The sequence below is a fragment of the Alligator mississippiensis genome, chromosome 15 (assembly GCF_030867095.1).
Source record: "Alligator mississippiensis isolate rAllMis1 chromosome 15, rAllMis1, whole genome shotgun sequence".
Lineage (NCBI taxonomy): Eukaryota > Metazoa > Chordata > Crocodylia > Alligatoridae > Alligator > Alligator mississippiensis.
Genome location: NC_081838.1, coordinates 11,267,186 through 11,295,156, shown reverse-complemented (window position 1 = coordinate 11,295,156; position 27,971 = coordinate 11,267,186). Strand labels below are relative to the sequence as shown.

The 27,971-nt window shown below is 61.2% G+C and overlaps 2 protein-coding genes and 6 non-coding genes across 8 annotated transcripts; 6 read left to right on the top strand and 2 right to left on the bottom strand.

Moving 5' to 3' along the window:
• Window positions 1-273: 273 nt before the first annotated feature.
• TRNAN-GUU (transfer RNA asparagine (anticodon GUU)) lies at window positions 274-347 on the bottom strand. The gene has a single exon. It is a non-coding gene; the product is annotated as a tRNA-Asn (tRNA).
• Window positions 348-663: 316 nt separating this feature from the next.
• TRNAL-UAG (transfer RNA leucine (anticodon UAG)) lies at window positions 664-746 on the top strand. Its single transcript has one exon. It is a non-coding gene; the product is annotated as a tRNA-Leu (tRNA).
• Window positions 747-3,565: 2,819 nt separating this feature from the next.
• TRNAL-UAG (transfer RNA leucine (anticodon UAG)) lies at window positions 3,566-3,648 on the top strand. Its single transcript has one exon. It is a non-coding gene; the product is annotated as a tRNA-Leu (tRNA).
• Window positions 3,649-6,466: 2,818 nt separating this feature from the next.
• TRNAL-UAG (transfer RNA leucine (anticodon UAG)) lies at window positions 6,467-6,549 on the top strand. Its single transcript has one exon. It is a non-coding gene; the product is annotated as a tRNA-Leu (tRNA).
• Window positions 6,550-9,365: 2,816 nt separating this feature from the next.
• On the top strand, window positions 9,366-9,448 carry TRNAL-UAG (transfer RNA leucine (anticodon UAG)). Its single transcript has one exon. It is a non-coding gene; the product is annotated as a tRNA-Leu (tRNA).
• A 2,817-nt stretch (window positions 9,449-12,265) lies between these two features.
• On the top strand, window positions 12,266-12,348 carry TRNAL-UAG (transfer RNA leucine (anticodon UAG)). The gene has a single exon. It is a non-coding gene; the product is annotated as a tRNA-Leu (tRNA).
• A 6,557-nt stretch (window positions 12,349-18,905) lies between these two features.
• On the top strand, window positions 18,906-21,873 carry LOC102568918 (NACHT, LRR and PYD domains-containing protein 12-like). The gene is made up of 2 exons (XM_059719419.1): window positions 18,906-19,265; window positions 20,108-21,873. The coding sequence occupies exons 1-2, from the start codon at window positions 19,007-19,009 to the stop codon at window positions 21,655-21,657; spliced, it is 1,809 nt and encodes a 602-aa protein (XP_059575402.1). The 5' UTR covers window positions 18,906-19,006; the 3' UTR covers window positions 21,658-21,873.
• Window positions 21,239-26,713, bottom strand: LOC132245932 (golgin subfamily A member 6-like protein 24). The gene is made up of 2 exons (XM_059719417.1): window positions 22,980-26,713; window positions 21,239-21,312 (listed from the first exon to the last, which is right to left on the bottom strand). Exon 1 carries the CDS (start codon window positions 25,496-25,498, stop codon window positions 23,627-23,629), a length of 1,872 nt encoding a protein of 623 aa, XP_059575400.1. The 5' UTR covers window positions 25,499-26,713; the 3' UTR covers window positions 21,239-21,312; window positions 22,980-23,626.
• Window positions 26,714-27,971: the final 1,258 nt, after the last annotated feature.

Here is a 27,971-nt window from a genome sequence, read left to right as displayed (position 1 = left end):
GGAAAGTAGCCTTTGGGCAGAAGAGCAGGCCGGTTTCAGAGGCGGCTCTTCTGGCGGGGATCACTGCTCAGCGTGGCGTGGTTGGGCACCCCGACACGTTAAGTGTCCAAATCCTTGGAGCGCAGAGTGCAGGGAGGCAAAAGGAGCCTCGCAGTCCCGAGACCGCTTGGCGCAACGCAGGAAGTGAGACCCACCATGGACAGACAAAGCTCTCCGTGCCGTTCCTTCCTACTCCAAAAGGGGAGGGGGGGCGCCAGGGGGCCCGCCAAGCACCGTCCCTGGGTGGGCTCGAACCACCAGCCTTCCGGTTAACAGCCGAACGCGCTGGCCCATTGCGCCACAGAGACGAGGCAGGCCAGGTCTGCGCCCCCCTCGTGTCCTTCTCTGTCCGCCGAGCGCCCCCAAAAGGCTGTGCAGCGAAGCATATGCCCCGGGGCCCCTCCTGGGCTTTGCCCAGCGAGGAAGAGGCTGCTGGGTTCCCCCTGGCAGAGGCAATTCCTCTCCAGGCAGCCCCAGGTGCTGGCGGGCCTCCTGGCTTCCTCAAGAGACCTCATGGTGGCTGGGGCACTCTCCGCCCGGGCTCGGGGCTGCAAAGAACCCAGCGCGTGGGCCCGGAAAGAGGGTGCTGGGCTGAAGGGCGCGGCCCGCAGGCCCCCCCAGCCTGTCAGGATGGCCGAGCGGTCGAAGGCGCTGCGTTTAGGTCGCAGTCTCCCCTGGAGGCGTGGGTTCGAGTCCCGCTCCTGACAGCAGCCCCTTCTTTTCCCTGCGAGCTTCCCTCCCTGCCTGCACAGCTGTTGCTCTTGCAGTGGAGAAGGACACAGCAGCTTCCCCCAAGAGGCTGCAAGCTTCCCAGATGCCCAGGGCGGGAGGCGCAGCTCCCAGGCTGCGCTGGCTCTGTGTTGGGTTGCCCGTGGGCACGGCCCTCGGCAGGACGGCTCCTTTTTCCCGCCAACCCGGTTTGGCAATCTGGAGCGTATCCAGCTGCGCAGGCCACCCCTTGGTGCCTGCCGCCTGCTGCTCCCTCCTGGAGTCTCCGGGAAGTGCGTGCCCACCCCCGGGGCCCTGCCCGAGGTGGCTGGGGGCAGCCGGGCCCGGCTGGCACTTGCCCCCGCACTCGGGGTTCACTGTGAGCTCAGCGAATGGAGTGGATGGAGCCACCTGCGAGTCCACCCGCAAGCCTGTGGTCTGCTGCTGCCCTGTGGGGCCTGCCTGAGGTGCCTGGGGACCGCAGGGCCTAGCAGGCAGCTGGCGCCGGGCACTGGGGAAGCCTGAAGTGAGGAGCGTCTCCCGCAGCCAGGCCTAGGCCTGCTGGCACTTCTCCCTGGAGCTGGGCCCTGCAGGTAGCTGAATGGCTGGGTAGAGGCCGCGGGGCAGAAGGCTGGGACCTGGAGCCAGTGTTGGGCAGGGAGAGCCGGGGAAGGGAGGGGGGGTGAGGATGGAGGCTTAAGCCTGGCAGGGGCACTTTTGGGAGGCTTCAGCCCCTGGTGGTTGCGTGCGTGCTCTGAGTGTTGTTGCCCGACTGCACGCTGGGTAGTCGATTGGGTGCGAAACGCTTGGCGGCAGGAATTGTGGGCGCCAGGTCAACCCCATGCATTTCTCTGGGGCCTTGGAGACACCAGGTCAACCCTAGGCATTTCTCTGGGGCCTTGGGGACACCAGGTCAACCCTATGCAATTCTAGGGGGATTTCCAGGCCCCAGGCCAACCCCCTGCATTTCTATGGGGCGTTGGAGACAGCAGGCCAACCCTCTGCCTTTCTATGGGGACTTCCAGGCACCAGGTCAAGCCCAGGCGTTCCTCTGGGGACTTGCAGGCACCAAGTCAAGCCCATGCATTCCTCTGGGGACTTGGAGAGACCACCTCTACCCCATTCAAGCCTGTGGGGACTTTCAGACACCAGGTCCACCCCAGGCATTCCTGTGGGGCCTTGTCAGAAAACAAGTCTACCCCATTGATTGGTATCGGGACTGCCAGACACCAGGTCTACCCTGTTTTGAAGTGCAGGGCTGGCTTCTGGGACACCAGGTCAACCCCGGCCATGCGTGCGGGCGGGAGAGGCCGGCGAGTCGGAGGGGAGCTCCCTGTTTCAGAGCCTCGCTGCCTGCCAGCCCTCTGCGTGGGCGAGTCACCCGCCTGGCGCCAGGTCAACCCGGGCCTGGGGGAGAGGGAAGGGGAGAACGGCCAGACCCTCCGCTTGCAAGGGTCCCCCGACCGCCTCCCCCACCTCCTGCCAGCCTCCGGGAGGGGCTCTGCTTGCCGCGGGCAGGGTGGCGCCCCCCCCCCGCCCCCACTCCCGGAGGAGCTGGCAGCCGGCTGGGTGCCGCGTTGAGACACAAAAGCTTGTGGCAAGGGCTGACTTTCAATAGATCGCAGCGAGGGAGCTTCTCTGCTACGTAGGAAACCCTGAATCAGGTCGTCTACGGACGGCTTAGCACCAGGCTCCCCATGAACAAGCCGGGCTCTGTCTTGCCCAGGTCCGTCGAGCAAGCAGCCGGCAGCTGGGGAGGGAAGAGCTGGCTGCTCTCAGAAGCCACCTGCCCTGTGACTCCAGTGCCACGTCACGAGCCGCTCAGGACCCGGGCTGTGAATCTCACGTCTGAACACACGGGTCCGTCCGGAGTCACGGAAAGGCCTCGGGCCTTCCTTTTCTGCCCCACCCCCAAAATCGACACGCACTCGGTGGCCTGGGGGGTGCCCAATCTGGACGCAAAAGGTTCAGCGAAGGAGTCTGGAAGGCACGCAGGCCAGGCAGCTGGAACCAAATGAGAACGGTCCCCCCGGCTTGCCCAAATGGGGGAGGAGGGCCACCCGGCGGAAGAGCGTCCGTCCGATGAATCTTGAGCGGATGGCCGCCAAGACATATCGGAGCGGCCCTTGCGCTCCCCCTTCCCAACGTGGGTTTGGGAAAGTAGCCTTTGGGCAGAAGAGCAGGCCGGTTTCAGAGGCGGCTCTTCTGGCGGGGATCACTGCTCAGCGTGGCGTGGTTGGGCACCCCGACACGTTAAGTGTCCAAATCCTTGGAGCGCAGAGTGCAGGGAGGCAAAAGGAGCCTCGCAGTCCCGAGACCGCTTGGCGCAACGCAGGAAGTGAGACCCACCATGGACAGACAAAGCTCTCCGTGCCGTTCCTTCCTACTCCAAAAGGGGAGGGGGGGCGCCAGGGGGCCCGCCAAGCACCGTCCCTGGGTGGGCTCGAACCACCAGCCTTCCGGTTAACAGCCGAACGCGCTGGCCCATTGCGCCACAGAGACGAGGCAGGCCAGGTCTGCGCCCCCCTCGTGTCCTTCTCTGTCCGCCGAGCGCCCCCAAAAGGCTGTGCAGCGAAGCATATGCCCCGGGGCCCCTCCTGGGCTTTGCCCAGCGAGGAAGAGGCTGCTGGGTTCCCCCTGGCAGAGGCAATTCCTCTCCAGGCAGCCCCAGGTGCTGGCGGGCCTCCTGGCTTCCTCAAGAGACCTCATGGTGGCTGGGGCACTCTCCGCCCGGGCTCGGGGCTGCAAAGAACCCAGCGCGTGGGCCCGGAAAGAGGGTGCTGGGCTGAAGGGCGCGGCCCGCAGGCCCCCCCAGCCTGTCAGGATGGCCGAGCGGTCGAAGGCGCTGCGTTTAGGTCGCAGTCTCCCCTGGAGGCGTGGGTTCGAGTCCCACTCCTGACAGCAGCCCCTTCTTTTCCCTGCGAGCTTCCCTCCCTGCCTGCACAGCTGTTGCTCTTGCAGTGGAGAAGGACACAGCAGCTTCCCCCAAGAGGCTGCAAGCTTCCCAGATGCCCAGGGCGGGAGGCGCAGCTCCCAGGCTGCGCTGGCTCTGTGTTGGGTTGCCCGTGGGCACGGCCCTCGGCAGGACGGCTCCTTTTTCCCGCCAACCCGGTTTGGCAATCTGGAGCGTATCCAGCTGCGCAGGCCACCCCTTGGTGCCTGCCGCCTGCTGCTCCCTCCTGGAGTCTCCGGGAAGTGCGTGCCCACCCCCGGGGCCCTGCCCGAGGTGGCTGGGGGCAGCCGGGCCCGGCTGGCACTTGCCCCCGCACTCGGGGTTCACTGTGAGCTCAGCGAATGGAGTGGATGGAGCCACCTGCGAGTCCACCCGCAAGCCTGTGGTCTGCTGCTGCCCTGTGGGGCCTGCCTGAGGTGCCTGGGGACCGCAGGGCCTAGCAGGCAGCTGGCGCCGGGCACTGGGGAAGCCTGAAGTGAGGAGCGTCTCCCGCAGCCAGGCCTAGGCCTGCTGGCACTTCTCCCTGGAGCTGGGCCCTGCAGGTAGCTGAATGGCTGGGTAGAGGCCGCGGGGCAGAAGGCTGGGACCTGGAGCCAGTGTTGGGCAGGGAGAGCCGGGGAAGGGAGGGGGGGTGAGGATGGAGGCTTAAGCCTGGCAGGGGCACTTTTGGGAGGCTTCAGCCCCTGGTGGTTGCGTGCGTGCTCTGAGTGTTGTTGCCCGACTGCACGCTGGGTAGTCGATTGGGTGCGAAACGCTTGGCGGCAGGAATTGTGGGCGCCAGGTCAACCCCATGCATTTCTCTGGGGCCTTGGAGACACCAGGTCAACCCTAGGCATTTCTCTGGGGCCTTGGGGACACCAGGTCAACCCTATGCAATTCTAGGGGGATTTCCAGGCCCCAGGCCAACCCCCTGCATTTCTATGGGGCGTTGGAGACAGCAGGCCAACCCTCTGCCTTTCTATGGGGACTTCCAGGCACCAGGTCAAGCCCAGGCGTTCCTCTGGGGACTTGCAGGCACCAAGTCAAGCCCATGCATTCCTCTGGGGACTTGGAGAGACCACCTCTACCCCATTCAAGCCTGTGGGGACTTTCAGACACCAGGTCCACCCCAGGCATTCCTGTGGGGCCTTGTCAGAAAACAAGTCTACCCCATTGATTGGTATCGGGACTGCCAGACACCAGGTCTACCCTGTTTTGAAGTGCAGGGCTGGCTTCTGGGACACCAGGTCAACCCCGGCCATGCGTGCGGGCGGGAGAGGCCGGCGAGTCGGAGGGGAGCTCCCTGTTTCAGAGCCTCGCTGCCTGCCAGCCCTCTGCGTGGGCGAGTCACCCGCCTGGCGCCAGGTCAACCCGGGCCTGGGGGAGAGGGAAGGGGAGAACGGCCAGACCCTCCGCTTGCAAGGGTCCCCCGACCGCCTCCCCCACCTCCTGCCAGCCTCCGGGAGGGGCTCTGCTTGCCGCGGGCAGGGTGGCGCCCCCCCCCCGCCCCCACTCCCGGAGGAGCTGGCAGCCGGCTGGGTGCCGCGTTGAGACACAAAAGCTTGTGGCAAGGGCTGACTTTCAATAGATCGCAGCGAGGGAGCTTCTCTGCTACGTAGGAAACCCTGAATCAGGTCGTCTACGGACGGCTTAGCACCAGGCTCCCCATGAACAAGCCGGGCTCTGTCTTGCCCAGGTCCGTCGAGCAAGCAGCCGGCAGCTGGGGAGGGAAGAGCTGGCTGCTCTCAGAAGCCACCTGCCCTGTGACTCCAGTGCCACGTCACGAGCCGCTCAGGACCCGGGCTGTGAATCTCACGTCTGAACACACGGGTCCGTCCGGAGTCACGGAAAGGCCTCGGGCCTTCCTTTTCTGCCCCACCCCCAAAATCGACACGCACTCGGTGGCCTGGGGGGTGCCCAATCTGGACGCAAAAGGTTCAGCGAAGGAGTCTGGAAGGCACGCAGGCCAGGCAGCTGGAACCAAATGAGAACGGTCCCCCCGGCTTGCCCAAATGGGGGAGGAGGGCCACCCGGCGGAAGAGCGTCCGTCCGATGAATCTTGAGCGGATGGCCGCCAAGACATATCGGAGCGGCCCTTGCGCTCCCCCTTCCCAACGTGGGTTTGGGAAAGTAGCCTTTGGGCAGAAGAGCAGGCCGGTTTCAGAGGCGGCTCTTCTGGCGGGGATCACTGCTCAGCGTGGCGTGGTTGGGCACCCCGACACGTTAAGTGTCCAAATCCTTGGAGCGCAGAGTGCAGGGAGGCAAAAGGAGCCTCGCAGTCCCGAGACCGCTTGGCGCAACGCAGGAAGTGAGACCCACCATGGACAGACAAAGCTCTCCGTGCCGTTCCTTCCTACTCCAAAAGGGGAGGGGGGGCGCCAAGGGGCCCGCCAAGCACCGTCCCTGGGTGGGCTCGAACCACCAGCCTTCCGGTTAACAGCTGAACGCGCTGGCCCATTGCGCCACAGAGACGAGGCAGGCCAGGTCTGCGCCCCCCTCGTGTCCTTCTCTGTCCGCCGAGCGCCCCCAAAAGGCTGTGCAGCGAAGCATATGCCCCGGGGCCCCTCCTGGGCTTTGCCCAGCGAGGAAGAGGCTGCTGGGTTCCCCCTGGCAGAGGCAATTCCTCTCCAGGCAGCCCCAGGTGCTGGCGGGCCTCCTGGCTTCCTCAAGAGACCTCATGGTGGCTGGGGCACTCTCCGCCCGGGCTCGGGGCTGCAAAGAACCCGGCGCGTGGGCCCGGAAAGAGGGTGCTGGGCTGAAGGGCGCGGCCCGCAGGCCCCCCTGCCTGTCAGGATGGCCGAGCGGTCGAAGGCGCTGCGTTTAGGTCGCAGTCTCCCCTGGAGGCGTGGGTTCGAGTCCTGCTCCTGACAGCAGCCCCCTCTTTTCCCTGCGAGCTTCCCTCCCTGCCTGCACAGCTGTTGCTCTTGCAGTGGAGAAGGACACAGCAGCTTCCCCCAAGAGGCTGCAAGCTTCCCAGATGCCCAGGGCGGGAGGCGCAGCTCCCAGGCTGCGCTGGCTCTGTGTTGGGTTGCCCGTGGGCACGGCCCTCGGCAGGACGGCTCCTTTTTCCCGCCAACCCGGTTTGGCAATCTGGAGCGTATCCAGCTGCGCAGGCCACCCCTTGGTGCCTGCCGCCTGCTGCTCCCTCCTGGAGTCTCCGGGAAGTGCGTGCCCACCCCCGGGGCCCTGCCCGAGGTGGCTGGGGGCAGCCGGGCCCGGCTGGCACTTGCCCCCGCACTCGGGGTTCACTGTGAGCTCAGCGAATGGAGTGGATGGAGCCACCTGCGAGTCCACCCGCAAGCCTGTGGTCTGCTGCTGCCCTGTGGGGCCTGCCTGAGGTGCCTGGGGACCGCAGGGCCTAGCAGGCAGCTGGCGCCGGGCACTGGGGAAGCCTGAAGTGAGGAGCGTCTCCCGCAGCAAGGCCTAGGCCTGCTGGCACTTCTCCCTGGAGCTGGGCCCTGCAGGTAGCTGAATGGCTGGGTAGAGGCCGCGGGGCAGAAGGCTGGGACCTGGAGCCAGTGTTGGGCAGGGAGAGCCGGGGAAGGGAGGGGGGGTGAGGATGGAGGCTTAAGCCTGGCAGGGGCACTTTTGGGAGGCTTCAGCCCCTGGTGGTTGCGTGCGTGCTCTGAGTGTTGTTGCCCGACTGCACGCTGGGTAGTCGATTGGGTGCGAAACGCTTGGCGGCAGGAATTGTGGGCGCCAGGTCAACCCCATGCATTTCTCTGGGGCCTTGGAGACACCAGGTCAACCCTAGGCATTTCTCTGGGGCCTTGGGGACACCAGGTCAACCCTATGCAATTCTAGGGGGATTTCCAGGCCCCAGGCCAACCCCCTGCATTTCTATGGGGCGTTGGAGACAGCAGGCCAACCCTCTGCCTTTCTATGGGGACTTCCAGGCACCAGGTCAAGCCCAGGCGTTCCTCTGGGGACTTGCAGGCACCAAGTCAAGCCCATGCATTCCTCTGGGGACTTGGAGAGACCACCTCTACCCCATTCAAGCCTGTGGGGACTTTCAGACACCAGGTCCACCCCAGGCATTCCTGTGGGGCCTTGTCAGAAAACAAGTCTACCCCATTGATTGGTATCGGGACTGCCAGACACCAGGTCTACCCTGTTTTGAAGTGCAGGGCTGGCTTCTGGGACACCAGGTCAACCCCGGCCATGCGTGCGGGCGGGAGAGGCCGGCGAGTCGGAGGGGAGCTCCCTGTTTCAGAGCCTCGCTGCCTGCCAGCCCTCTGCGTGGGCGAGTCACCCGCCTGGCGCCAGGTCAACCCGGGCCTGGGGGAGAGGGAAGGGGAGAACGGCCAGACCCTCCGCTTGCAAGGGTCCCCCGACCGCCTCCCCCACCTCCTGCCAGCCTCCGGGAGGGGCTCTGCTTGCCGCGGGCAGGGTGGCGCCCCCCCCGCCCCCACTCCCGGAGGAGCTGGCAGCCGGCTGGGTGCCACGTTGAGACACGAAAGCTTGTGGCAAGGGCTGACTTTCAATAGATCGCAGCGAGGGAGCTTCTCTGCTACGTAGGAAACCCTGAATCAGGTCGTCTACGGACGGCTTAGCACCAGGCTCCCCATGAACAAGCCGGGCTCTGTCTTGCCCAGGTCCGTCGAGCAAGCAGCCGGCAGCTGGGGAGGGAAGAGCTGGCTGCTCTCAGAAGCCACCTGCCCTGTGACTCCAGTGCCACGTCACGAGCCGCTCAGGACCCGGGCTGTGAATCTCACGTCTGAACACACGGGTCCGTCCGGAGTCACGGAAAGGCCTCGGGCCTTCCTTTTCTGCCCCACCCCCAAAATCGACACGCACTCGGTGGCCTGGGGGGTGCCCAATCTGGACGCAAAAGGTTCAGCGAAGGAGTCTGGAAGGCACGCAGGCCAGGCAGCTGGAACCAAATGAGAACGGTCCCCCCGGCTTGCCCAAATGGGGGAGGAGGGCCACCCGGCGGAAGAGCGTCCGTCCGATGAATCTTGAGCGGATGGCCGCCAAGACATATCGGAGCGGCCCTTGCGCTCCCCCTTCCCAACGTGGGTTTGGGAAAGTAGCCTTTGGGCAGAAGAGCAGGCCGGTTTCAGAGGCGGCTCTTCTGGCGGGGATCACTGCTCAGCGTGGCGTGGTTGGGCACCCCGACACGTTAAGTGTCCAAATCCTTGGAGCGCAGAGTGCAGGGAGGCAAAAGGAGCCTCGCAGTCCCGAGACCGCTTGGCGCAACGCAGGAAGTGAGACCCACCATGGACAGACAAAGCTCTCCGTGCCGTTCCTTCCTACTCCAAAAGGGGAGGGGGGGCGCCAGGGGGCCCGCCAAGCACCGTCCCTGGGTGGGCTCGAACCACCAGCCTTCCGGTTAACAGCCGAACGCGCTGGCCCATTGCGCCACAGAGACGAGGCAGGCCAGGTCTGCGCCCCCCTCGTGTCCTTCTCTGTCCGCCGAGCGCCCCCAAAAGGCTGTGCAGCGAAGCATATGCCCCGGGGCCCCTCCTGGGCTTTGCCCAGCGAGGAAGAGGCTGCTGGGTTCCCCCTGGCAGAGGCAATTCCTCTCCAGGCAGCCCCAGGTGCTGGCGGGCCTCCTGGCTTCCTCAAGAGACCTCATGGTGGCTGGGGCACTCTCCGCCCGGGCTCGGGGCTGCAAAGAACCCGGCGCGTGGGCCCGGAAAGAGGGTGCTGGGCTGAAGGGCGCGGCCCGCAGGCCCCCCTGCCTGTCAGGATGGCCGAGCGGTCGAAGGCGCTGCGTTTAGGTCGCAGTCTCCCCTGGAGGCGTGGGTTCGAGTCCCGCTCCTGACAGCAGCCCCCTCTTTTCCCTGCGAGCTTCCCTCCCTGCCTGCACAGCTGTTGCTCTTGCAGTGGAGAAGGACACAGCAGCTTCCCCCAAGAGGCTGCAAGCTTCCCAGATGCCCAGGGCGGGAGGCGCAGCTCCCAGGCTGCGCTGGCTCTGTGTTGGGTTGCCCGTGGGCACGGCCCTCGGCAGGACGGCTCCTTTTTCCCGCCAACCCGGTTTGGCAATCTGGAGCGTATCCAGCTGCGCAGGCCACCCCTTGGTGCCTGCCGCCTGCTGCTCCCTCCTGGAGTCTCCGGGAAGTGCGTGCCCACCCCCGGGGCCCTGCCCGAGGTGGCTGGGGGCAGCCGGGCCCGGCTGGCACTTGCCCCCGCACTCGGGGTTCACTGTGAGCTCAGCGAATGGAGTGGATGGAGCCACCTGCGAGTCCACCCGCAAGCCTGTGGTCTGCTGCTGCCCTGTGGGGCCTGCCTGAGGTGCCTGGGGACCGCAAGGCCTAGCAGGCAGCTGGCGCCGGGCACTGGGGAAGCCTGAAGTGAGGAGCGTCTCCCGCAGCAAGGCCTAGGCCTGCTGGCACTTCTCCCTGGAGCTGGGCCCTGCAGGTAGCTGAATGGCTGGGTAGAGGCCGCGGGGCAGAAGGCTGGGACCTGGAGCCAGTGTTGGGCAGGGAGAGCCGGGGAAGGGAGGGGGGGTGAGGATGGAGGCTTAAGCCTGGCAGGGGCACTTTTGGGAGGCTTCAGCCCCTGGTGGTTGCGTGCGTGCTCTGAGTGTTGTTGCCCGACTGCACGCTGGGTAGTCGATTGGGTGCGAAACGCTTGGCGGCAGGAATTGTGGGCGCCAGGTCAACCCCATGCATTTCTCTGGGGCCTTGGAGACACCAGGTCAACCCTAGGCATTTCTCTGGGGCCTTGGGGACACCAGGTCAACCCTATGCAATTCTAGGGGGATTTCCAGGCCCCAGGCCAACCCCCTGCATTTCTATGGGGCGTTGGAGACAGCAGGCCAACCCTCTGCCTTTCTATGGGGACTTCCAGGCACCAGGTCAAGCCCAGGCGTTCCTCTGGGGACTTGCAGGCACCAAGTCAAGCCCATGCATTCCTCTGGGGACTTGGAGAGACCACCTCTACCCCATTCAAGCCTGTGGGGACTTTCAGACACCAGGTCCACCCCAGGCATTCCTGTGGGGCCTTGTCAGAAAACAAGTCTACCCCATTGATTGGTATCGGGACTGCCAGACACCAGGTCTACCCTGTTTTGAAGTGCAGGGCTGGCTTCTGGGACACCAGGTCAACCCCGGCCATGCGTGCGGGCGGGAGAGGCCGGCGAGTCGGAGGGGAGCTCCCTGTTTCAGAGCCTCGCTGCCTGCCAGCCCTCTGCGTGGGCGAGTCACCCGCCTGGCGCCAGGTCAACCCGGGCCTGGGGGAGAGGGAAGGGGAGAACGGTCAGACCCTCCGCTTGCAAGGGTCCCCCGACCGCCTCCCCCACCTCCTGCCAGCCTCCGGGAGGGGCTCTGCTTGCCGCGGGCAGGGTGGCGCCCCCCCCCGCCCCCACTCCCGGAGGAGCTGGCAGCCGGCTGGGTGCCGCGTTGAGACACGAAAGCTTGTGGCAAGGGCTGACTTTCAATAGATCGCAGCGAGGGAGCTTCTCTGCTACGTAGGAAACCCTGAATCAGGTCGTCTACGGACGGCTTAGCACCAGGCTCCCCATGAACAAGCCGGGCTCTGTCTTGCCCAGGTCCGTCGAGCAAGCAGCCGGCAGCTGGGGAGGGAAGAGCTGGCTGCTCTCAGAAGCCACCTGCCCTGTGACTCCAGTGCCACGTCACGAGCCGCTCAGGACCCGGGCTGTGAATCTCACGTCTGAACACACGGGTCCGTCCGGAGTCACGGAAAGGCCTCGGGCCTTCCTTTTCTGCCCCACCCCCAAAATCGACACGCACTCGGTGGCCTGGGGGGTGCCCAATCTGGACGCAAAAGGTTCAGCGAAGGAGTCTGGAAGGCACGCAGGCCAGGCAGCTGGAACCAAATGAGAACGGTCCCCCCGGCTTGCCCAAATGGGGGAGGAGGGCCACCCGGCGGAAGAGCGTCCGTCCGATGAATCTTGAGCGGATGGCCGCCAAGACATATCGGAGCGGCCCTTGCGCTCCCCCTTCCCAACGTGGGTTTGGGAAAGTAGCCTTTGGGCAGAAGAGCAGGCCGGTTTCAGAGGCGGCTCTTCTGGCGGGGATCACTGCTCAGCGTGGCGTGGTTGGGCACCCCGACACGTTAAGTGTCCAAATCCTTGGAGCGCAGAGTGCAGGGAGGCAAAAGGAGCCTCGCAGTCCCGAGACCGCTTGGCGCAACGCAGGAAGTGAGACCCACCATGGACAGACAAAGCTCTCCGTGCCGTTCCTTCCTACTCCAAAAGGGGAGGGGGGGCGCCAGGGGGCCCGCCAAGCACCGTCCCTGGGTGGGCTCGAACCACCAGCCTTCCGGTTAACAGCCGAACGCGCTGGCCCATTGCGCCACAGAGACGAGGCAGGCCAGGTCTGCGCCCCCCTCGTGTCCTTCTCTGTCCGCCGAGCGCCCCCAAAAGGCTGTGCAGCGAAGCATATGCCCCGGGGCCCCTCCTGGGCTTTGCCCAGCGAGGAAGAGGCTGCTGGGTTCCCCCTGGCAGAGGCAATTCCTCTCCAGGCAGCCCCAGGTGCTGGCGGGCCTCCTGGCTTCCTCAAGAGACCTCATGGTGGCTGGGGCACTCTCCGCCCGGGCTCGGGGCTGCAAAGAACCCAGCGCGTGGGCCCGGAAAGAGGGTGCTGGGCTGAAGGGCGCGGCCCGCAGGCCCCCCAGCCTGTCAGGATGGCCGAGCGGTCGAAGGCGCTGCGTTTAGGTCGCAGTCTCCCCTGGAGGCGTGGGTTCGAGTCCCGCTCCTGACAGCAGCCCCCTCTTTTCCCTGCGAGCTTCCCTCCCTCCCTGCACAGCTGTTGCTCTTGCAGTGGAGAAGGACACAGCAGCTTCCCCCAAGAGGCTGCAAGCTTCCCAGATGCCCAGGGCGGGAGGCGCAGCTCCCAGGCTGCGCTGGCTCTGTGTTGGGTTGCCCGTGGGCACGGCCCTCGGCAGGACGGCTCCTTTTTCCCGCCAACCCGGTTTGGCAATCTGGAGCGTATCCAGCTGCGCAGGCCACCCCTTGGTGCCTGCCGCCTGCTGCTCCCTCCTGGAGTCTCCGGGAAGTGCGTGCCCACCCCCGGGGCCCTGCCCGAGGTGGCTGGGGGCAGCCGGGCCCGGCTGGCACTTGCCCCCGCACTCGGGGTTTACTGTGAGCTCAGCGAATGGAGTGGATGGAGCCACCTGCGAGTCCACCCGCAAGCCTGTGGTCTGCTGCTGCCCTGTGGGGCCTGCCTGAGGTGCCTGGGGACCGCAGGGCCTAGCAGGCACCTGGCGCGGGGCACTGGGGAAGCCTGAAGTGAGGAGCGTCTCCCGCAGCCAGGCCTAGGCCTGCTGGCACTTCTCCCTGGAGCTGGGCCCTGCAGGTAGCTGAATGGCTGGGTAGAGGCCGCGGGGCAGAAGGCTGGGACCTGGAGCCAGTGTTGGGCAGGGAGAGCCGGGGAAGGGAGGGGGGGTGAGGATGGAGGCTTAAGCCTGGCAGGGGCACTTTTGGGAGGCTTCAGCCCCTGGTGGTTGCGTGCGTGCTCTGAGTGTTGTTGCCCGACTGCACGCTGGGTAGTCGATTGGGTGCGAAACGCTTGGCGGCAGGAATTGTGGGCGCCAGGTCAACCCCATGCATTTCTCTGGGGCCTTGGAGACACCAGGTCAACCCTAGGCATTTCTCTGGGGCCTTGGGGACACCAGGTCAACCCTATGCAATTCTAGGGGGATTTCCAGGCCCCAGGCCAACCCCCTGCATTTCTATGGGGCGTTGGAGACAGCAGGCCAACCCTCTGCCTTTCTATGGGGACTTCCAGGCACCAGGTCAAGCCCAGGCGTTCCTCTGGGGACTTGCAGGCACCAAGTCAAGCCCATGCATTCCTCTGGGGACTTGGAGAGACCACCTCTACCCCATTCAAGCCTGTGGGGACTTTCAGACACCAGGTCCACCCCAGGCATTCCTGTGGGGCCTTGTCAGAAAACAAGTCTACCCCATTGATTGGTATCGGGACTGCCAGACACCAGGTCTACCCTGTTTTGAAGTGCAGGGCTGGCTTCTGGGACACCAGGTCAACCCCGGCCATGCGTGCGGGCGGGAGAGGCCGGCGAGTCGGAGGGGAGCTCCCTGTTTCAGAGCCTCGCTGCCTGCCAGCCCTCTGCGTGGGCGAGTCACCCGCCTGGCGCCAGGTCAACCCGGGCCTGGGGGAGAGGGAAGGGGAGAACGGCCAGACCCTCCGCTTGCAAGGGTCCCCCGACCGCCTCCCCCACCTCCTGCCAGCCTCCGGGAGGGGCTCTGCTTGCCGCGGGCAGGGTGGCGCCCCCCCCCGCCCCCACTCCCGGAGGAGCTGGCAGCCGGCTGGGTGCCGCGTTGAAAGACGAAAGCTTGTGGCAAGGGCTGACTTTCAATAGATCGCAGCGAGGGAGCTTCTCTGCTACGTAGGAAACCCTGAATCAGGTCGTCTACGGACGGCTTAGCACCAGGCTCCCCATGAACAAGCCGGGCTCTGTCTTGCCCAGGTCCGTCGAGCAAGCAGCCGGCAGCTGGGGAGGGAAGAGCTGGCTGCTCTCAGAAGCCACCTGCCCTGTGACTCCAGTGCCACGTCACGAGCCGCTCAGGACCCGGGCTGTGAATCTCACGTCTGAACACACGGGTCCGTCCGGAGTCACAGAAAGGCCTCGGGCCTTCCTTTTCTGCCCCACCCCCAAAATCGACACGCACTCGGTGGCCTGGGGGGTGCCCAATCTGGACGCAAAAGGTTCAGCGAAGGAGTCTGGAAGGCACGCAGGCCAGGCAGCTGGAACCAAATGAGAACGGTCCCCCCGGCTTGCCCAAATGGGGGAGGAGGGCCACCCGGCGGAAGAGCGTCCGTCCGATGAATCTTGAGCGGATGGCCGCCAAGACATATCGGAGCGGCCCTTGCGCTCCCCCTTCCCAACGTGGGTTTGGGAAAGTAGCCTTTGGGCAGAAGAGCAGGCCGGTTTCAGAGGCGGCTCTTCTGGCGGGGATCACTGCTCAGCGTGGCGTGGTTGGGCACCCCGACACGTTAAGTGTCCAAATCCTTGGAGCGCAGAGTGCAGGGAGGCAAAAGGAGCCTCGCAGTCCCGAGACCGCTTGGCGCAACGCAGGAAGTGAGACCCACCATGGACAGACAAAGCTCTCCGTGCCGTTCTTTCCTATTCCAAAAAATGGCTGGGGGGGCCAGGCGGGGCAGAGGGCCTGCCAAGCACCGTCCCTGGGTGGGCTCAAACTTGAGGTTCCTTGGTTCCCCCTAGCAGAGGCAATTCCTCTCCAGGCAGCCCCAGGTGCTGGCGAGCCTCCTGGCTTCCTCAAGAGACCTCATGGTGGCTGGGGCACTCTCCGCCCGGGCTCAGGGCTGCAAAGAACCCAGCGCTTGGGCCCGGAAAGATGGTGCTGGGCTGAAGGGTGCGGCCTGGAGGCACCCCTCCTGTTCAGGATGGCCGAGCGGTCCAAGGCGCTGCGTTTAGGTCGCAGCCTCCCCTGGAGGCGTGGGTTCGAGTCTACCCCTGGTGGTTGCGTGCGTGCTCTGAGTGTTGTTGCCCAACTGCCCGCTTGGTAGTTGATTGCGTGCGAAACGCTTGGTGGCAGGAATTTTCGGGTGCCAGGTCTCCCCGAAGCAGTTCTCTGGGGCCTTGGAGACACCAGGTCAACCCTAGGCATTTCTCTGTGGCCTTGGAGTCACCTCTTTGGCACCAGGTCAACTCCATGTGTTCCTCTGGGGACTTCCAGGCCCCAAGTCAAGCCCATGCATTCCTCTGGGGACTTGGAGAGACCACCTCTACCCTATTCAAGCCTGTGGGGACTTTCAGACACCAGGTCCACCCCAGGCATGCCTGTCGGGACTTGTCAGAAAACAAGTCTACCCCATTGATTGCTATCGGGACTGCCAGACACCAGGTCTACCCTATTTTGAAGTGCAGAGCTGGCTTCTGGGACACCAGGTCAACCCCGTCCATGCGTGCGGGAGGGAGAGACTGGCGAGTCAGAGGTGAGCTCCCTGTCTCAAAGCCTTGCTGCCTGCCAGCCCTCTGCGTGGGCGAGTCTCCTGCCAGGCGCCAGGTCACCCCGGGCCTGGTTGAAAGGAAAGGGGAGAATTGTGAGACCCTCCACTTGCAAGGGTCCCCCAACTGCCTCCCCCACCTCCTGCCAGCCACTGGGAGGGGCTCTGCTTGCCATGGGGCCTGTGGCGCCCTCCCCCCACACACACTCCGGGAGGAGTTGGTATTTTGTGGGGTGAAGATGGAAGCTTAAGCCTGGTAGGGGGCACTTTTGGGAGTCTTAAGCCCCTGGTTGTTCTTTGGGTGCTGTGACTGTTGTTGCCCTACTGCAGCCTGGGTAGTTGTTTTGGTGCGAATCACTTGGCGGCAGGAATTCTGTGCGCGAGGTCAATCCCATGCATTGCTATGGGGACTTGGAGACAAACATTTCTACCCCTTTTAAGCCTTTGGGGACTTCCAGACACCAGGTCTACCTGAGGTGTTCCTATGGGGACTTGTCATAAAACTGGTCTACCCCATTCATTGGTCCCCTTTTTTTTCTCTGAAAGGCTCCCTCTTTGCCTGCACAGCTGTTGCTCTTGCAGTGGAGAAGGACCCAGCAGGTTCCCCCAACAGGCTGCCATCTCCCAACCTGGCCTTTCCCTCCCAGCCCGTGTTTGCTCTGCACTGGTTTGCATGTGGGGACCGCCCTCAGCACCACAGCTCCTTTTAGCCTCCAAGCTGGCCTGGCAAATTCGAGCATCTACAACTACACTGGCCACCCATTGGTGCTAAGGGCTGTTCCTTGGGCCTGCACCCCACACCTGGCCTTTTTCTCCAGCCTGCTGCTTCAGACAGGGCTGACCCATGGCAATACCTGCAAAGGAAACCACTTTTCAGAGCTGGGCCTATGAACTGCACTTGATCAGCCTCCTAGGTAGTAGGTACAGACACTCACGGACTCAATATACACAGTGGAGTTCTGGCACACTGCGACCTGCATCTGACACCCCAGGCACCTCTGCACTTTTACCTGCACTGCCACATCCCATTTCCCCCCTACGCCCCACCCCAGCCTGTCCTTCCCCCAGTGCTTCCTTTTCCATTTTCCCTTACTGGCTTTCTTGCCTGCATTGCAGGCCAGGCCAGCCTCTGGCTTCTTTACTCTTCTTTCCATCCAGCACCAACTGTGGTTACTTTCTCAGCCTGACAAAGGGGTTTTCAACCCTAAAGCTTCCATAGATTAATTTGTTTTAAGTACTCCTTTTTTTCATAATATGCATATAGACGTAAAAACACAAGATAAGCCATCACACACCATGAATAGCATCACATGTCCAACACAACACAACACAACATCTTTACTTCTTGGTGACAATTCCTTTATAAAATGACAGGCTCTGTGACTGTTCTGCGTGGGTACCTTTGATGCTGATGCTGATGCTACTGGTGTTGAGCCAGCTAAGTTATTGTACCTGTTGTCACATAAAGCGGAGGACCGGGCGTGAGGCTGTAGGGGAGGAGGAGGCCTCACTGGGGCACACTGCTGTGTTGTGCAGAGGCCCCAGCAACAGGAAGGGCGCACCTTAACACACTCACAGTGTCACCTACCCACATCACGAGTTTTGCCTCTCAGCAGCTTGGGGTGCAGGGCCCCAAATGACAGACTCCGCCAACGAGAGACACAGCTGGCAGGCTTTGCGGCCTGGAAGGCCCCAGCACTCACTCAGGACACACACACACACAGCTGGCAGGCTTTGTGGCCTCAGCAAGATCTACCAGGCCTGCAGTTTTGACCCCCCTGTGTTGTAACATGTAGACGTGACAGGAGTTTTGCTTTCAGGAATTTGGGGTGCAGTTCCCCCCAACCCCTGCACCCATCTTCTTGAGACTTGGCAGTCTTCGTGGCCTGGGAAAGAGCTATCAGGGGATGGAAGGGCCCCAGCAAGGGTGACCAAGAGATGATGTGTCCCTGGGGGTTGCAGGCGGTGCCAGAGACCCCCAGGGGTGCAGTCTGATATGCTCCCTGTCCCTGCAGGCCTCCCTGCAGGCACCGTGGTGCCGATTGTGTTGTACGGCATCTGGCACTGCTCGTTCAACACTTTTGTTGAGGTGCTGCACTTCGCCAACAGGGTAGGGTGGCCATCATAGAGGACAGCCCAGTTGTCCTCAGTCCTCTATTGATACAAAACCAGATACCTTTATATCCTGTTTTTCTCTTGAAGAGAAAAACAGAGGACATAAAGACATTGGGTTTCACATCAACAGAAGACAGAGTAGTAGAAAACTGGAATGTCCTCTATGACGGCCACCCTCTGACAGGGGCTTTTACCAGGTGAGGCGGGGTGGGGACCCCTAGGGCCGGCTGGCAAAAGCCCCCCACCACTGCTGCAAGGTGGGGGCAGGAGGCCTGGCCACAAGGGCTAGGGAGCACAGGGCGCAGGCAGGCGGTGCTCGGGTCACTCTGCGTCTCTGCCCAGGACCGGTGGAGCCCCATGTCCTTCGCTACCTGCTGCCCCTTGTCATGGGGCAGGGCCTGCAGACGGGGCTGTAGGCCTGCAGTACTATGCCCGTGTCCGGTGCCCGCTCCAGGGGGTGAGGCCATCAGGGTAAGGGTATTCACTTATCTACAGGCCGCACGACCCCCGAGGTCCTGGGCAGGCCATGCCCACGGCCCCACAGTGGGGTATTTGTCTCCGTCCCACCAGGGAACAAGGGGAGTTCCCCTTGCAGAGCCTGCTGCATCCGGGGGGTGGGGGGCTCTCTCTGCAGGACACCCGGGGGCTGCTGACACCTCGCTCCTAGTCCTGCCCCATGGGAGGGAGGCAGCCAGGCCCTGCTCGCCCTGGCATCTCCAGGCCCCTGGTCCCGCGTGCAGCGCCAGGCAGCCTGGCTCCGGGGACTGCAGCTCGGCTCGCACTGGCACCAGGGCCCCCAGCCCCTGCCCTGCAGCCCCGTCTCGGCAGCGCAGGGCAGTCGGGGCTCCCCTGGCGTCTCCCCGCGCCCAGCCCGCTCCCCGCCGCTGGACCCGCTCGGCTCGGGCGTCCCGCACCTCCGGCCGCCGCCGCCCCGGGGTGGCGGACACACGACCGACACGGGCCTCAGGGGCCTGGGAGCCCCGCCCGGCCGCAGTGTGCCCCGCGCGCGGTCGCTGCCCCTCGCCAGGCGGCGGGGGCTCACACGGGGACGCCGCCCGTGTGCGGGGTCACGCCCGCCGGGATACCCCGCGTCTGTCCGGGGCGCCCCCGGGATAACCCAGCGCCGGCGGAAGCAGGACGAAGCGGAAGCGAAAGCGAAAGCAGCTCCAGCCCGGCTCGGCCTCCGCCCGCTCCCCCGGCCCGGCCCGGCCCGGCCTCAGCTCGCGTCCGCGCGGCGGCCTCCGTGCAGCGCCGAGCACCTGGGCCCGCAGCGCTCCGTGCCCCCGCCGTGCCGCGCCCGGGCCCGGGAGCCGCCATGGCCAAGCAGCTGCTAGCGCTGCTGGACGAGCTGGACGAGCAGCAGTTCGAGCGGTTCAAGTTGGTGCTGCGGCACTCGTGCCCCGGGTTCCGCGTGCCGTGGGGGCAGCTGGCCTCCGCCTCGCGGACCCGCACCGCCGACCTGCTGCTGCAGCGCCACCCCCGCGGGGCCCGGGCCCTGGCCCTGGCCCGGCGCCTGCTCCGGCGCTCGCAGCGCAAAGCTGCGCCCGGCCGCCCTAAGCCGGCCCCGGCCACAGGTGAGCAGCGGAGGTTGCGCTGCTGCAGGGCCTGGCCCAGCTGGGGTGAGGGGGGGAACACAGTGCCCAGGGACACCGGGCTGGGAGCGGGGTACAAAGGCCGGGGGGGGGGGGGGGGGCTCTTCGGAGGTTTCGCTTTTCAGGGGGACCCATGGGACTAGGCGCTCGGCTCAGGCAGCTGCCTTAGCGCACCCCGGGGCAGTGGGAGCTCAGCCAGCAAGGACGGGGGTAGGCAGGGCCCTGCTGCAGCCCTGGCAGGGCAGAGAATTACACAACCCTTCCAGCAACTTGTGCTTCCCAGACGTGTCCCTGAGCAAAGTCTGTGCCCTGAGCAACACCCTGCAGGGACAAGGACGGTGGTGCCAAGTGCCAGATGGGGAAGCAGGGGCCAGGATCAGCTTTACCCACCCCAGGGAAATATGATACGATACTGTCAGCCAGACCTCCGTTTCCCACACCTTCCTCAAACGGTAACAATCGCCTATAAAGCTCCTTCTCGCTCTGTAGCCTTAAGCACCATGTAGTGTTGCTGTGCCCTGTGCTGACAGTTGTCACCGCGGAAGTGAGTGCATTTTAGTGACTGTTATAGAGATGCCTGGTTATGCGCACCAGGCATTTTTTTACTTACAGTCTAATGTTAGTGGCGCTATTGATCTAAGGATGGACTACAAGACCAGGCCTATAGCCAGGTGACTGGAGTATTTGATAAGGAAAACAGCAATACAAATGTAAAGAAGCATTGTGCCTGTTAAAGTTGCAACATTAATAATGACTGCTTTCTTGTCTTTAATTCCCTTCAACTTCTACTGCAGGGTATATAATATTTTATGTCTCTAACCTAGGTTACAGGAAGGTGTATACTGAACATATCCAGGACAAATACAGATACATAAAAGACAGGAACTCTCTTCTTGGTGAGAAGGTTAATCTAACCAACAGATACACAAAACTGGTCATTGTGAAGGACCCACATGCCAAAAAGAAAGATCTACATGAAATAATGACTTTGAGAGAGAAATACATAAAAACCACAAGTGAGCAAAGGAGATCCTTCACCCTCAGTGACTTATTTGCACGTGATGAAAATGGAGAAACTCCGCGAATTGTGGTGCTGTTGGGAGCTGCAGGGATTGGAAAAACAATGACCGCAAGAAAGATCATGTTTGACTGGGCATCTGGAGAGCTTTATCAGAGTAAGTTTGATTATGTTTTCTACATACATTGTAGGGAATTTATGTTAGGCAGTGACCAGAGAAGTCTTGAGGATTTGATCTTAACAAACTGTCCTGATGAACATGCACCAATGGCAGAGATTTTGGTGAATCCAGACAAAATCCTGTTTATAATTGATGGCTTTGATGAACTGAGATTTTCCTTGGATCAGCCAGAAGACAACCTGTGTTCTGATCCCTGTGAGAAGAAAGCAGTGGAAATCACACTGAGCAGTTTATTCAGGAAGAAAGTGCTTCAGAAATCCTACTTACTCGTTACCACAAGACCAACTGCCTTAGAGAAGCTGAATGAGTTGTTGGAAAATGAACACTGTGTAAAAATACTGGGTTTTTCAGAAACTGAGAGGAGAAAATACTTTGACAAATACTTTGAGGATAAAAAGAGAGCAAGAAAAGCCTTTAATTTTGCAAGAGAAAATGAAATGATCTTCACCATGTGCTCTGTCCCCATGGTGTGCTGGATCATCTGCACTGTCCTAGAGCAACAGATGGATGAAGGTGAAGATCTTGCACAGAGTTCGGAAACAATCACAGGAGTCTACCTGCACTATCTTGACAATCTGTTGCAGGGTTGTGACCGACATCTAAAGCCAGCAGTACAAACCAACTTGAAGGGACTCTGCTCCTTGGCTACAGAGGGAATCTGCAAGCAGAAGATCCTGTTTGAGGCTGAAGAGCTCAAGAAACACGGCTTAGATGCATCTGACTCATGCTTTCTGAATGAGAACCTCTTTCGAAAAGCCACCAAGTGCGAATGTCTCTACAGCTTCATTCATGTGTCTTTTCAAGAGCTTTTTGCAGCCTTGTTTTATGCTCTAGAGAATGAAGAAGAAAGAACAGGCAGAGACTCAGGAAACGACATAAAAGATTTGAAAACCTTGTTAGCTGACTATGAAAAATCAAAAAATTATTTAATGTTAACCGTGCGATTTCTTTTTGGTCTCCTAAATGAAGAGAGAAAGAAGGACATAGAGAGAATCCTTAACTGCCAAATTTCATTGAAAATTAAGCCAGAATTACAGAAATGGATTAAAACAGCACTCTCAGAGTCTGATACACCACTGCCATGCTCTAATGGTGGTAATATTCAAACAGCTTCCCAGCTTGAGGACTTTCACTGTTTGTATGTGTCACGGCGGGGTCCTCACGGAGGGCCGTGATCTCCTTGAGGCCCTCTCACCGCTCTACTCCGGCCCGAGGGCACCCTCCATTCTCGCCTGCCACGTCTTGATCGAATATGTAATAGGGAGGCTGCCTTGTGTTTCCTCGGGCCTGTCAGCTCCTGGACCCCTCGTGGGTCTCCCCGTTCAATGGCGCTACCCAAGCGCCCCAGCCTTATGGGCTATGCGTGGCTCCTACCTCCCCTGATACCACGCCCCAAGCCTCACAGATGTAATGGACGTTGTCTGGTCTGTCTCTCTCATGCCCAGCCTCCCGCTGGGCCTCCCCTGATGGTACAGTCCTAGCGGGCCCCGGACCTTCCCTGGCCAACCGCACGGATACCCTCGCTGACTCTGGCTCACCGCGCTGCTACTCCCTGTCTTCTCAGGGGCAACCGCAGCGCCCTGCCTTGGTCTGAGGGGGATTGCCGCATTAGCCTGCGGCCGGGCTTGCTATGCCCGTGCGCCCACACTGGGCTACTCAATAATACACAATGGCGTTCCCCCTCTCTGGGGCTCGCCGCGCCCACACTGAGCTATTCAATAATACACAATGGCGTTCCCCCTCTCTGGGGCTCTCCGTGCCCACACTGGGCTACTCAGTAATACCGCCCCTTTCCTGGGGCCGGGGTCTATGTTCCCCCCACACGCAATCCGGGGTCTAGGTCCCCGTCCGCAACCTACGGGTTGCGCCCGCAACCCACTGGCTGCGCTCCTCGCCGCCAGCTGCTCACGCAGTGGCGTGCGAGCTGCGCCTTCCCTGGCGCTAGACAGATAATGCGCCCTCATGGCGCTAGGGCACCCCACACTCTCTGGGGTCCCTGTAATTGAGGCCTCCTCCAACCCCTACAGCCTCACCCAAGCCTCCGGTTGTAATATACAGAGCCAAACGTAAACTAGAGCCTCCTGGCTATAACACAAACATAAAGCAAAACCACAAGTCCCTAGGCTGTAACATAACCCCAAGCTGCATGGCTAAACTCTAGTGCTCATCCTCTCAGGGCTATCATGAGCTGTACTTGCCACATCCTCACTCCCAGAGCTCCTGCCTCTCCGGCTGCTGGCAGAGAACTGCCAACCTGGCCTCAGCCCTGAGCTTTATAAGGGCCAGGCCCTGCCCCCTACAGGCAGCTGGCTCCGCTTGGTTGCTCCGGCAACCCGCAGCTGCGCTCCTTACCTGAGCCAGCCTCAGCTGGGCTCGTCGTATCAGGCCAGGGCACGCTCACTCGCTCCCTGGCAGTTCCTCCTTTCTAGGAGCAGGAGTACCGAGGTGCCCTGCGACACACCTCCCCCCCCCCCCCCCCCCCAAGATCTGCACTCACCGAGGTAAATCTTCCTTTTCATCGAATTTGGTCGGATTCGGCGGGTCTTCTCAGCCTTTCTTCCAGCACCCGGCGTCTCTCTTATAAGTGGCGGAGGTTTTAAGGCGCCTCCTCCTCGCCTTTTACCCAGGGGCGCATCACGTAGGATTTCGTGGGAGTTACCCTGCCAAAAGTAGTCCCCCCACGTTAGCCATCCCTGGTGGGGTGCAAATTAGGCTTCCCTCTTTTCTTTCTTCACCGCCTCCTCCCTCCTGGGAGAGCTGCTTCCCACTGTTTGGGGTACCCTGCCCCTCTTCTTCCATCTAGATCCCAGGTCTCCTTCTGCACGTCCCTTGTAACACTCCCTCCTTCCTGAGGTTTCTTGCCTATCTACGAGTATTCCCCAGAGCTCCCATTGTCTCTTCAATGCTTTCTGTGCATCCTTCTCTTCCCAAAACTCTATTTTCCCCCGTCTGGTGGGTCTTCCTCTAGGCCCTTTATAGATTTTCACATAGCTTGTGGAAGCTAGAATCGGCGGCGTAGCCTTTCTCAACATCCACCACTGGGTTAGCCCTGGGAGGTTATTAACATAGACACAGAGCCTTCTTCCACCCCTTGGCTCTTCCCCTGATTGGATCACCTGGGCTGTTGGTGGACCTTCGGCCCTTTTACCTCGACCTGCCGTTCAGTTCCATTTTGGTCCCTGTTTGCTGTGCAGGGCTAGATAGCTCCATCTTAGGGTGGAGCTTGAGACCTTTCTCTCCTCCCCCTTTAAGTCCCTCGGGGTTTCGGCCCCTCCGGTCCATCCCAGGCCTTTGTGCCTCTCTTGTCCTTAGAGGTTCTATTACTTCTTCTCTTTTGGACGATGCCTCCTGCTTGGTATATGTCTGAGGGTGGGCCATCTCAGATCTCTGATCTTTCTGGTTCATGTGTCCCCCCTTCTGAGTATGAGCAAAGTTATCGGGGTCACCTTTTTCCTTTTTTCCACAGATCCAGTCCCTCTCTTGTCCAGTTACCGTCTTTCCCTTGTCAACCTCCATCTGTTGATGCTTCTTTGGCACTGCTAATACTCCAGGGTCATGCCTGCCGGCCATCCCATCTAATCTTTCCTTCAGATTCTTCATATCCTCAGCATACTGCTTTGTCCATTGGCCCCATGTCTGGTTTAGACACTCCATAACTATGGAGATGATGCCTTCTCTCCTTCCCGTGGGGTCTGCCTCCAGGAATACTTCCATCTTTACATTCTTTCCCAGCTGTTCTGGTTCCCTCCCCTCTTTAGGGTTTTCTGTGCTCATTTCCTCGGTCTGCTCTTGATTACACAGCCCCTGCTTCTGAAGGACCAGAGCAATCTCAATCGCCCTTTCTACTCTTGTTAAGGCTTCTTGCAAGCCTTTAAACTCTTGCAAGTGCCCCTCGCATTCGCCTTTAGCCCTAATCAGGTGTTCTTCCAACTGTCTACTTATTCCAGTTAGCCTTTCCTTCTGTGCCTGGACAACCAGCCCTAGTTGCTGCTCATTCTCTTGCTGCAACATTGCCTCTCTGGCTGTACTTTCTCTTAGTAGGGCCTTCAGGGACTGTCTCTCTTCCTGGAACCTTTTAATCTCTTCCTCTAAGGCCTGTACCTGTTGTTTCGAGGTTTGCATCTGCTGTCGTAGCTGCTCCCTCTCAGTGTCGATTGCTGCCTCTTTACCCGACCTCTCTTCTAGAAGAGCTTTAAGGTGCTGTACCTGTTCTTCACAAAGGTCCTTTTCCACTGCCCCTTTTTTCAACTGGGCCCGCAACTCTTCAGCCTCTCTCATCTTGGTCTCTAACTCTTTCACTCCCCTTTGACACTGGGCCTGCAGCTTTATATGCTCCTCTATTTTAGCTTTCATCCTGGCCTCAAGGGACTGCTTCTGTGCTTCTAAAGCCTCATAACTAGACATATACTCTTTCACTTTCTCCATTTCTTTTGTTATTGCTTTCCTGGTTTCTTCTGCCTGGGTATGATTCTCTGTAAGCTTTTCTCTAAGCTCCACAACCAAGCGTTCAGCCTGTTCAGATCTCTCCCACCAGATTTCCTCATTCTCATGCATGGTCTCTATCTGCTCCGCTTGGTCACGGATTTCTTCCTGGAGGGCTGCTATGAGGTTCTTGGATACCTCTAGCCGTTGCCTCGCTTCTTTTTGTTCCCCCGTCTGGCCTATATCAGGCTCTGGGGACTTCTTCTCCCATGCTGCTAACCGTTTCTGCATTTCGCGGAGTTTTTCCTCCCGCTGCCTACCTCTCTTAGTCTCCTCTGCCACGAGCCGTTCTATTGCTCGGGTCTTCTCCGCCTCTGCTGCCAATAGGCGCCTAATTTCTTTGGAGCCTTCTTTTTTCCTGGGTTGCACCCGCAACTCTAAAGCGGCCAGCTTTGCCTCAGCTTGTTCCTTCTGTGCTCTCACTATCTCTAAATCCAGCTCTAGATGGGCAGCCTTTTCCTCTGCCTCATCCACGTGCAACTGCCAGGTGAAGGCTTCTTGCCACTTGTCTTCTAGAGCTACTATTCCTGCCATGGTTAATCTTTTTTTTTTTCTTCTTTCTCCAGACCTGACTCAACGTCTTCCCTATTATAACTCTCGACAAGCAGTCTCTCCTTCGATCTGGGCTTTCCTTCTCAAGCCCCTCAATCTCGCTGCCTTGTCTATCTGTAAAATAGCCCTAAGATTCGTTTTCCCTTCACAGGGACACGGGTTCTTTCCCCGTGCACGGCCGGTTCCCGGCCAATGCACCAGTGTCACGGCGGGGTACTCACAGAGGGCCGTGATCTCCTTGAGGCCCTCTCACCGCGCTACTTCGGCCCGAGGGCACCCACCATTCTCGCCCGCCACGTCTTGATCAACTATGTAATAGGAAGGCTGCCTTGTGTTTCCTCGGGCCTGTCAGCTCCTGGACCCCTCGTGGGTCTCCCCGTTCAATGGTGCTACCCAAGCGCCCCAGCCTTATGGGCTATGCGTGGCTCCTACCTCCCCTGATACCATGCCCCAAGCCTCGCAGATGTAATGGACGTTGTCCAGTCTGTCTCTCTCGTGCCCAGCCTCCCGCTGGGCCTCCCCTGATGGTACAGTCCTAGCGGGCCCCGGCCCTTCCCTGGCCAACCGCACGGATACCCTCGCTGACTCTGGCTCACCGCGCTGCTACTCCCTGTCTTCTCAGGGGCAACCGCAGTGCCCTGCCTTGGTCTGAGGGGGATTGCCGCACTAGCCTGCGGCCGGGCTCGCTATGCCCATGCGCCCACACTGGGCTACTCAACAAACACAATGGCGTTCCCCCTCTCTGGGGCTCGCCGCGCCCACACTGGGCTACTCAATAATACACAATGGCGTTCCCCCTCTCTGGGGCTCTCCGCGCCCACACTGGGCTACTCAATACTGTACAAGGGTGGTCCCCCCTCTCTGGGGCTCACCGTGCCCACACTGGGCTACTCAGTAATACCGCCCCTTTCCTGGGGCCGGGGTCTATGTTCCCCCCACACGCAATCCGGGGTCTAGGTCCCCGTCCGCAACCTACGGGTTGCGCCCGCGACCCACTGGCTGCGCTTCTCGCCACCAGCTGCTCGCGCAGTGGCGTGCGAGCTGCGCCTTCCCTGGCGCTATACAGATAATGCACCCTCTTGGCGCTAGGGCACCCCACACTCTCTGGGGTCCCTGTCGCAACCTACGGGTTGCACCCGTGACCCACTGGCTGCGCTCCTCGCTGCCAGTTGCTCGCGCAGTGGTGAGCGAGCTGCGCCTTCCCTGGCGCTATGACAATAATGCGCCCTCGTGGCGCTAGGGCACCCCACACTCTCTGGGGTCCCTGTAATTGAGGCCTCCTCCAACCCCTACAGCCTCACCCAAGCCTCCAGGTGTAATATACAGAGCCAAAAGTAAACTAGAGCCTCCTGGGTATAACACAAACATAAAGCAAAACCACAAGTCCCTAGACTGTAACATAACCCCAAGCTGCATGGCTAAACTCTAGTGCCCATCCTCTCAGGGCTATCATGAGCTGTACTTGCCACATCCTCACTCCCAGAGCTCCTGCCTCTCCGGCTGCTGGCAGAGAACTGCCAACCTGGCCTCAGCCCTGAGCTTTATAAGGGCCAGGCCCTGCCCCCTACAGGCAGCTGGCTCCGCTTGGTTGCTCCGGCAACCCGCAGCTGCGCTCCTTACCTGAGCCAGCCTCAGCTGGGCTCGTCGTATCAGGCCAGGGCACGCTCACTCGCTCCCTGGCAGTTCCTCCTTTCTAGGAGCAGGGGTACCGAAGTGCCCTGCGACAGTATGAAATAAGAGAGAAAAGTTTTGTGCAAAATGCACTGAGTCATTTCACTGCCCTGCGTCTATGGGATTATACATTTACCAGGCTGGATCAAGTCGCACTTGCATTCTGTCTAAAGAACTGCCAGAACCTGGAATATCTTTTTCTATGGGCCTGTGAATTTGCAACTGGGAAGCTGGAGGAGGACATGGAGGAAGATGTCCCACCACCCACAAAGCTGCGACATATGTGAGTATTACTTGGCTTATAAAGCATCGCTTCAGGACTGGATTTGTAGGCTGTGCCAGAAGAGTCGTACAGAAGTATCCTCTTCTCGCTGACATTGCCAGCAGTCAGGTGTCCCCCATGGCAGTGGGCCCACAGACTGGGGAGGGGGAGTGAAGGCAGAACGAGCAGGGGCGCTGAGGGGGAGGGAGGGCTGACTTCTGCAAGTCTCCTGTGGATTCAGTTACGCTGCAGGAGTGGCGAGAGACGCGGGTGAAAGCCGGCTGCGCCCCCGCTCCCCCAAAGACCTCCCCAGCAGCCGCGGAGCCCCCGGCCGGCCCCCAGCACAGCCGGAGGTAAGCGGGGCCCGTGGTGGGAGGGGTTTAACCCCTAGAGAGTGGGAGGAGGTGGCTGAGTGGGAGCTAGGCCAGGTCTCGCTCCACCCAGGTCCCTACTGTGCCCAGCCCCACAGGGAGCCGCATGGCCAGGCTGCGCAAACAGGTGCTCTTGTCTGCCGGCGTGTGA

What these genes read in the sequence shown, in the direction of transcription:
- LOC102568918 (XM_059719419.1), top strand. Translation starts at nt 19,007, where the DNA reads ATGGCCAAGCAGCTGCTAGCGCTGCTGGACGAGCTGGACGAGCAGCAG. An exon ending in TAAGCCGGCCCCGGCCACAG is followed by an intron (nt 19,266 to 20,107) that starts GTGAGCAGCGGA and finishes TCTCTAACCTAG; the next exon opens with GTTACAGGAAGGTGTATACT.
- LOC132245932 (XM_059719417.1), bottom strand. Translation starts at nt 25,498, where the DNA reads ATGGCAGGAATAGTAGCTCTAGAAGACAAGTGGCAAGAAGCCTTCACC.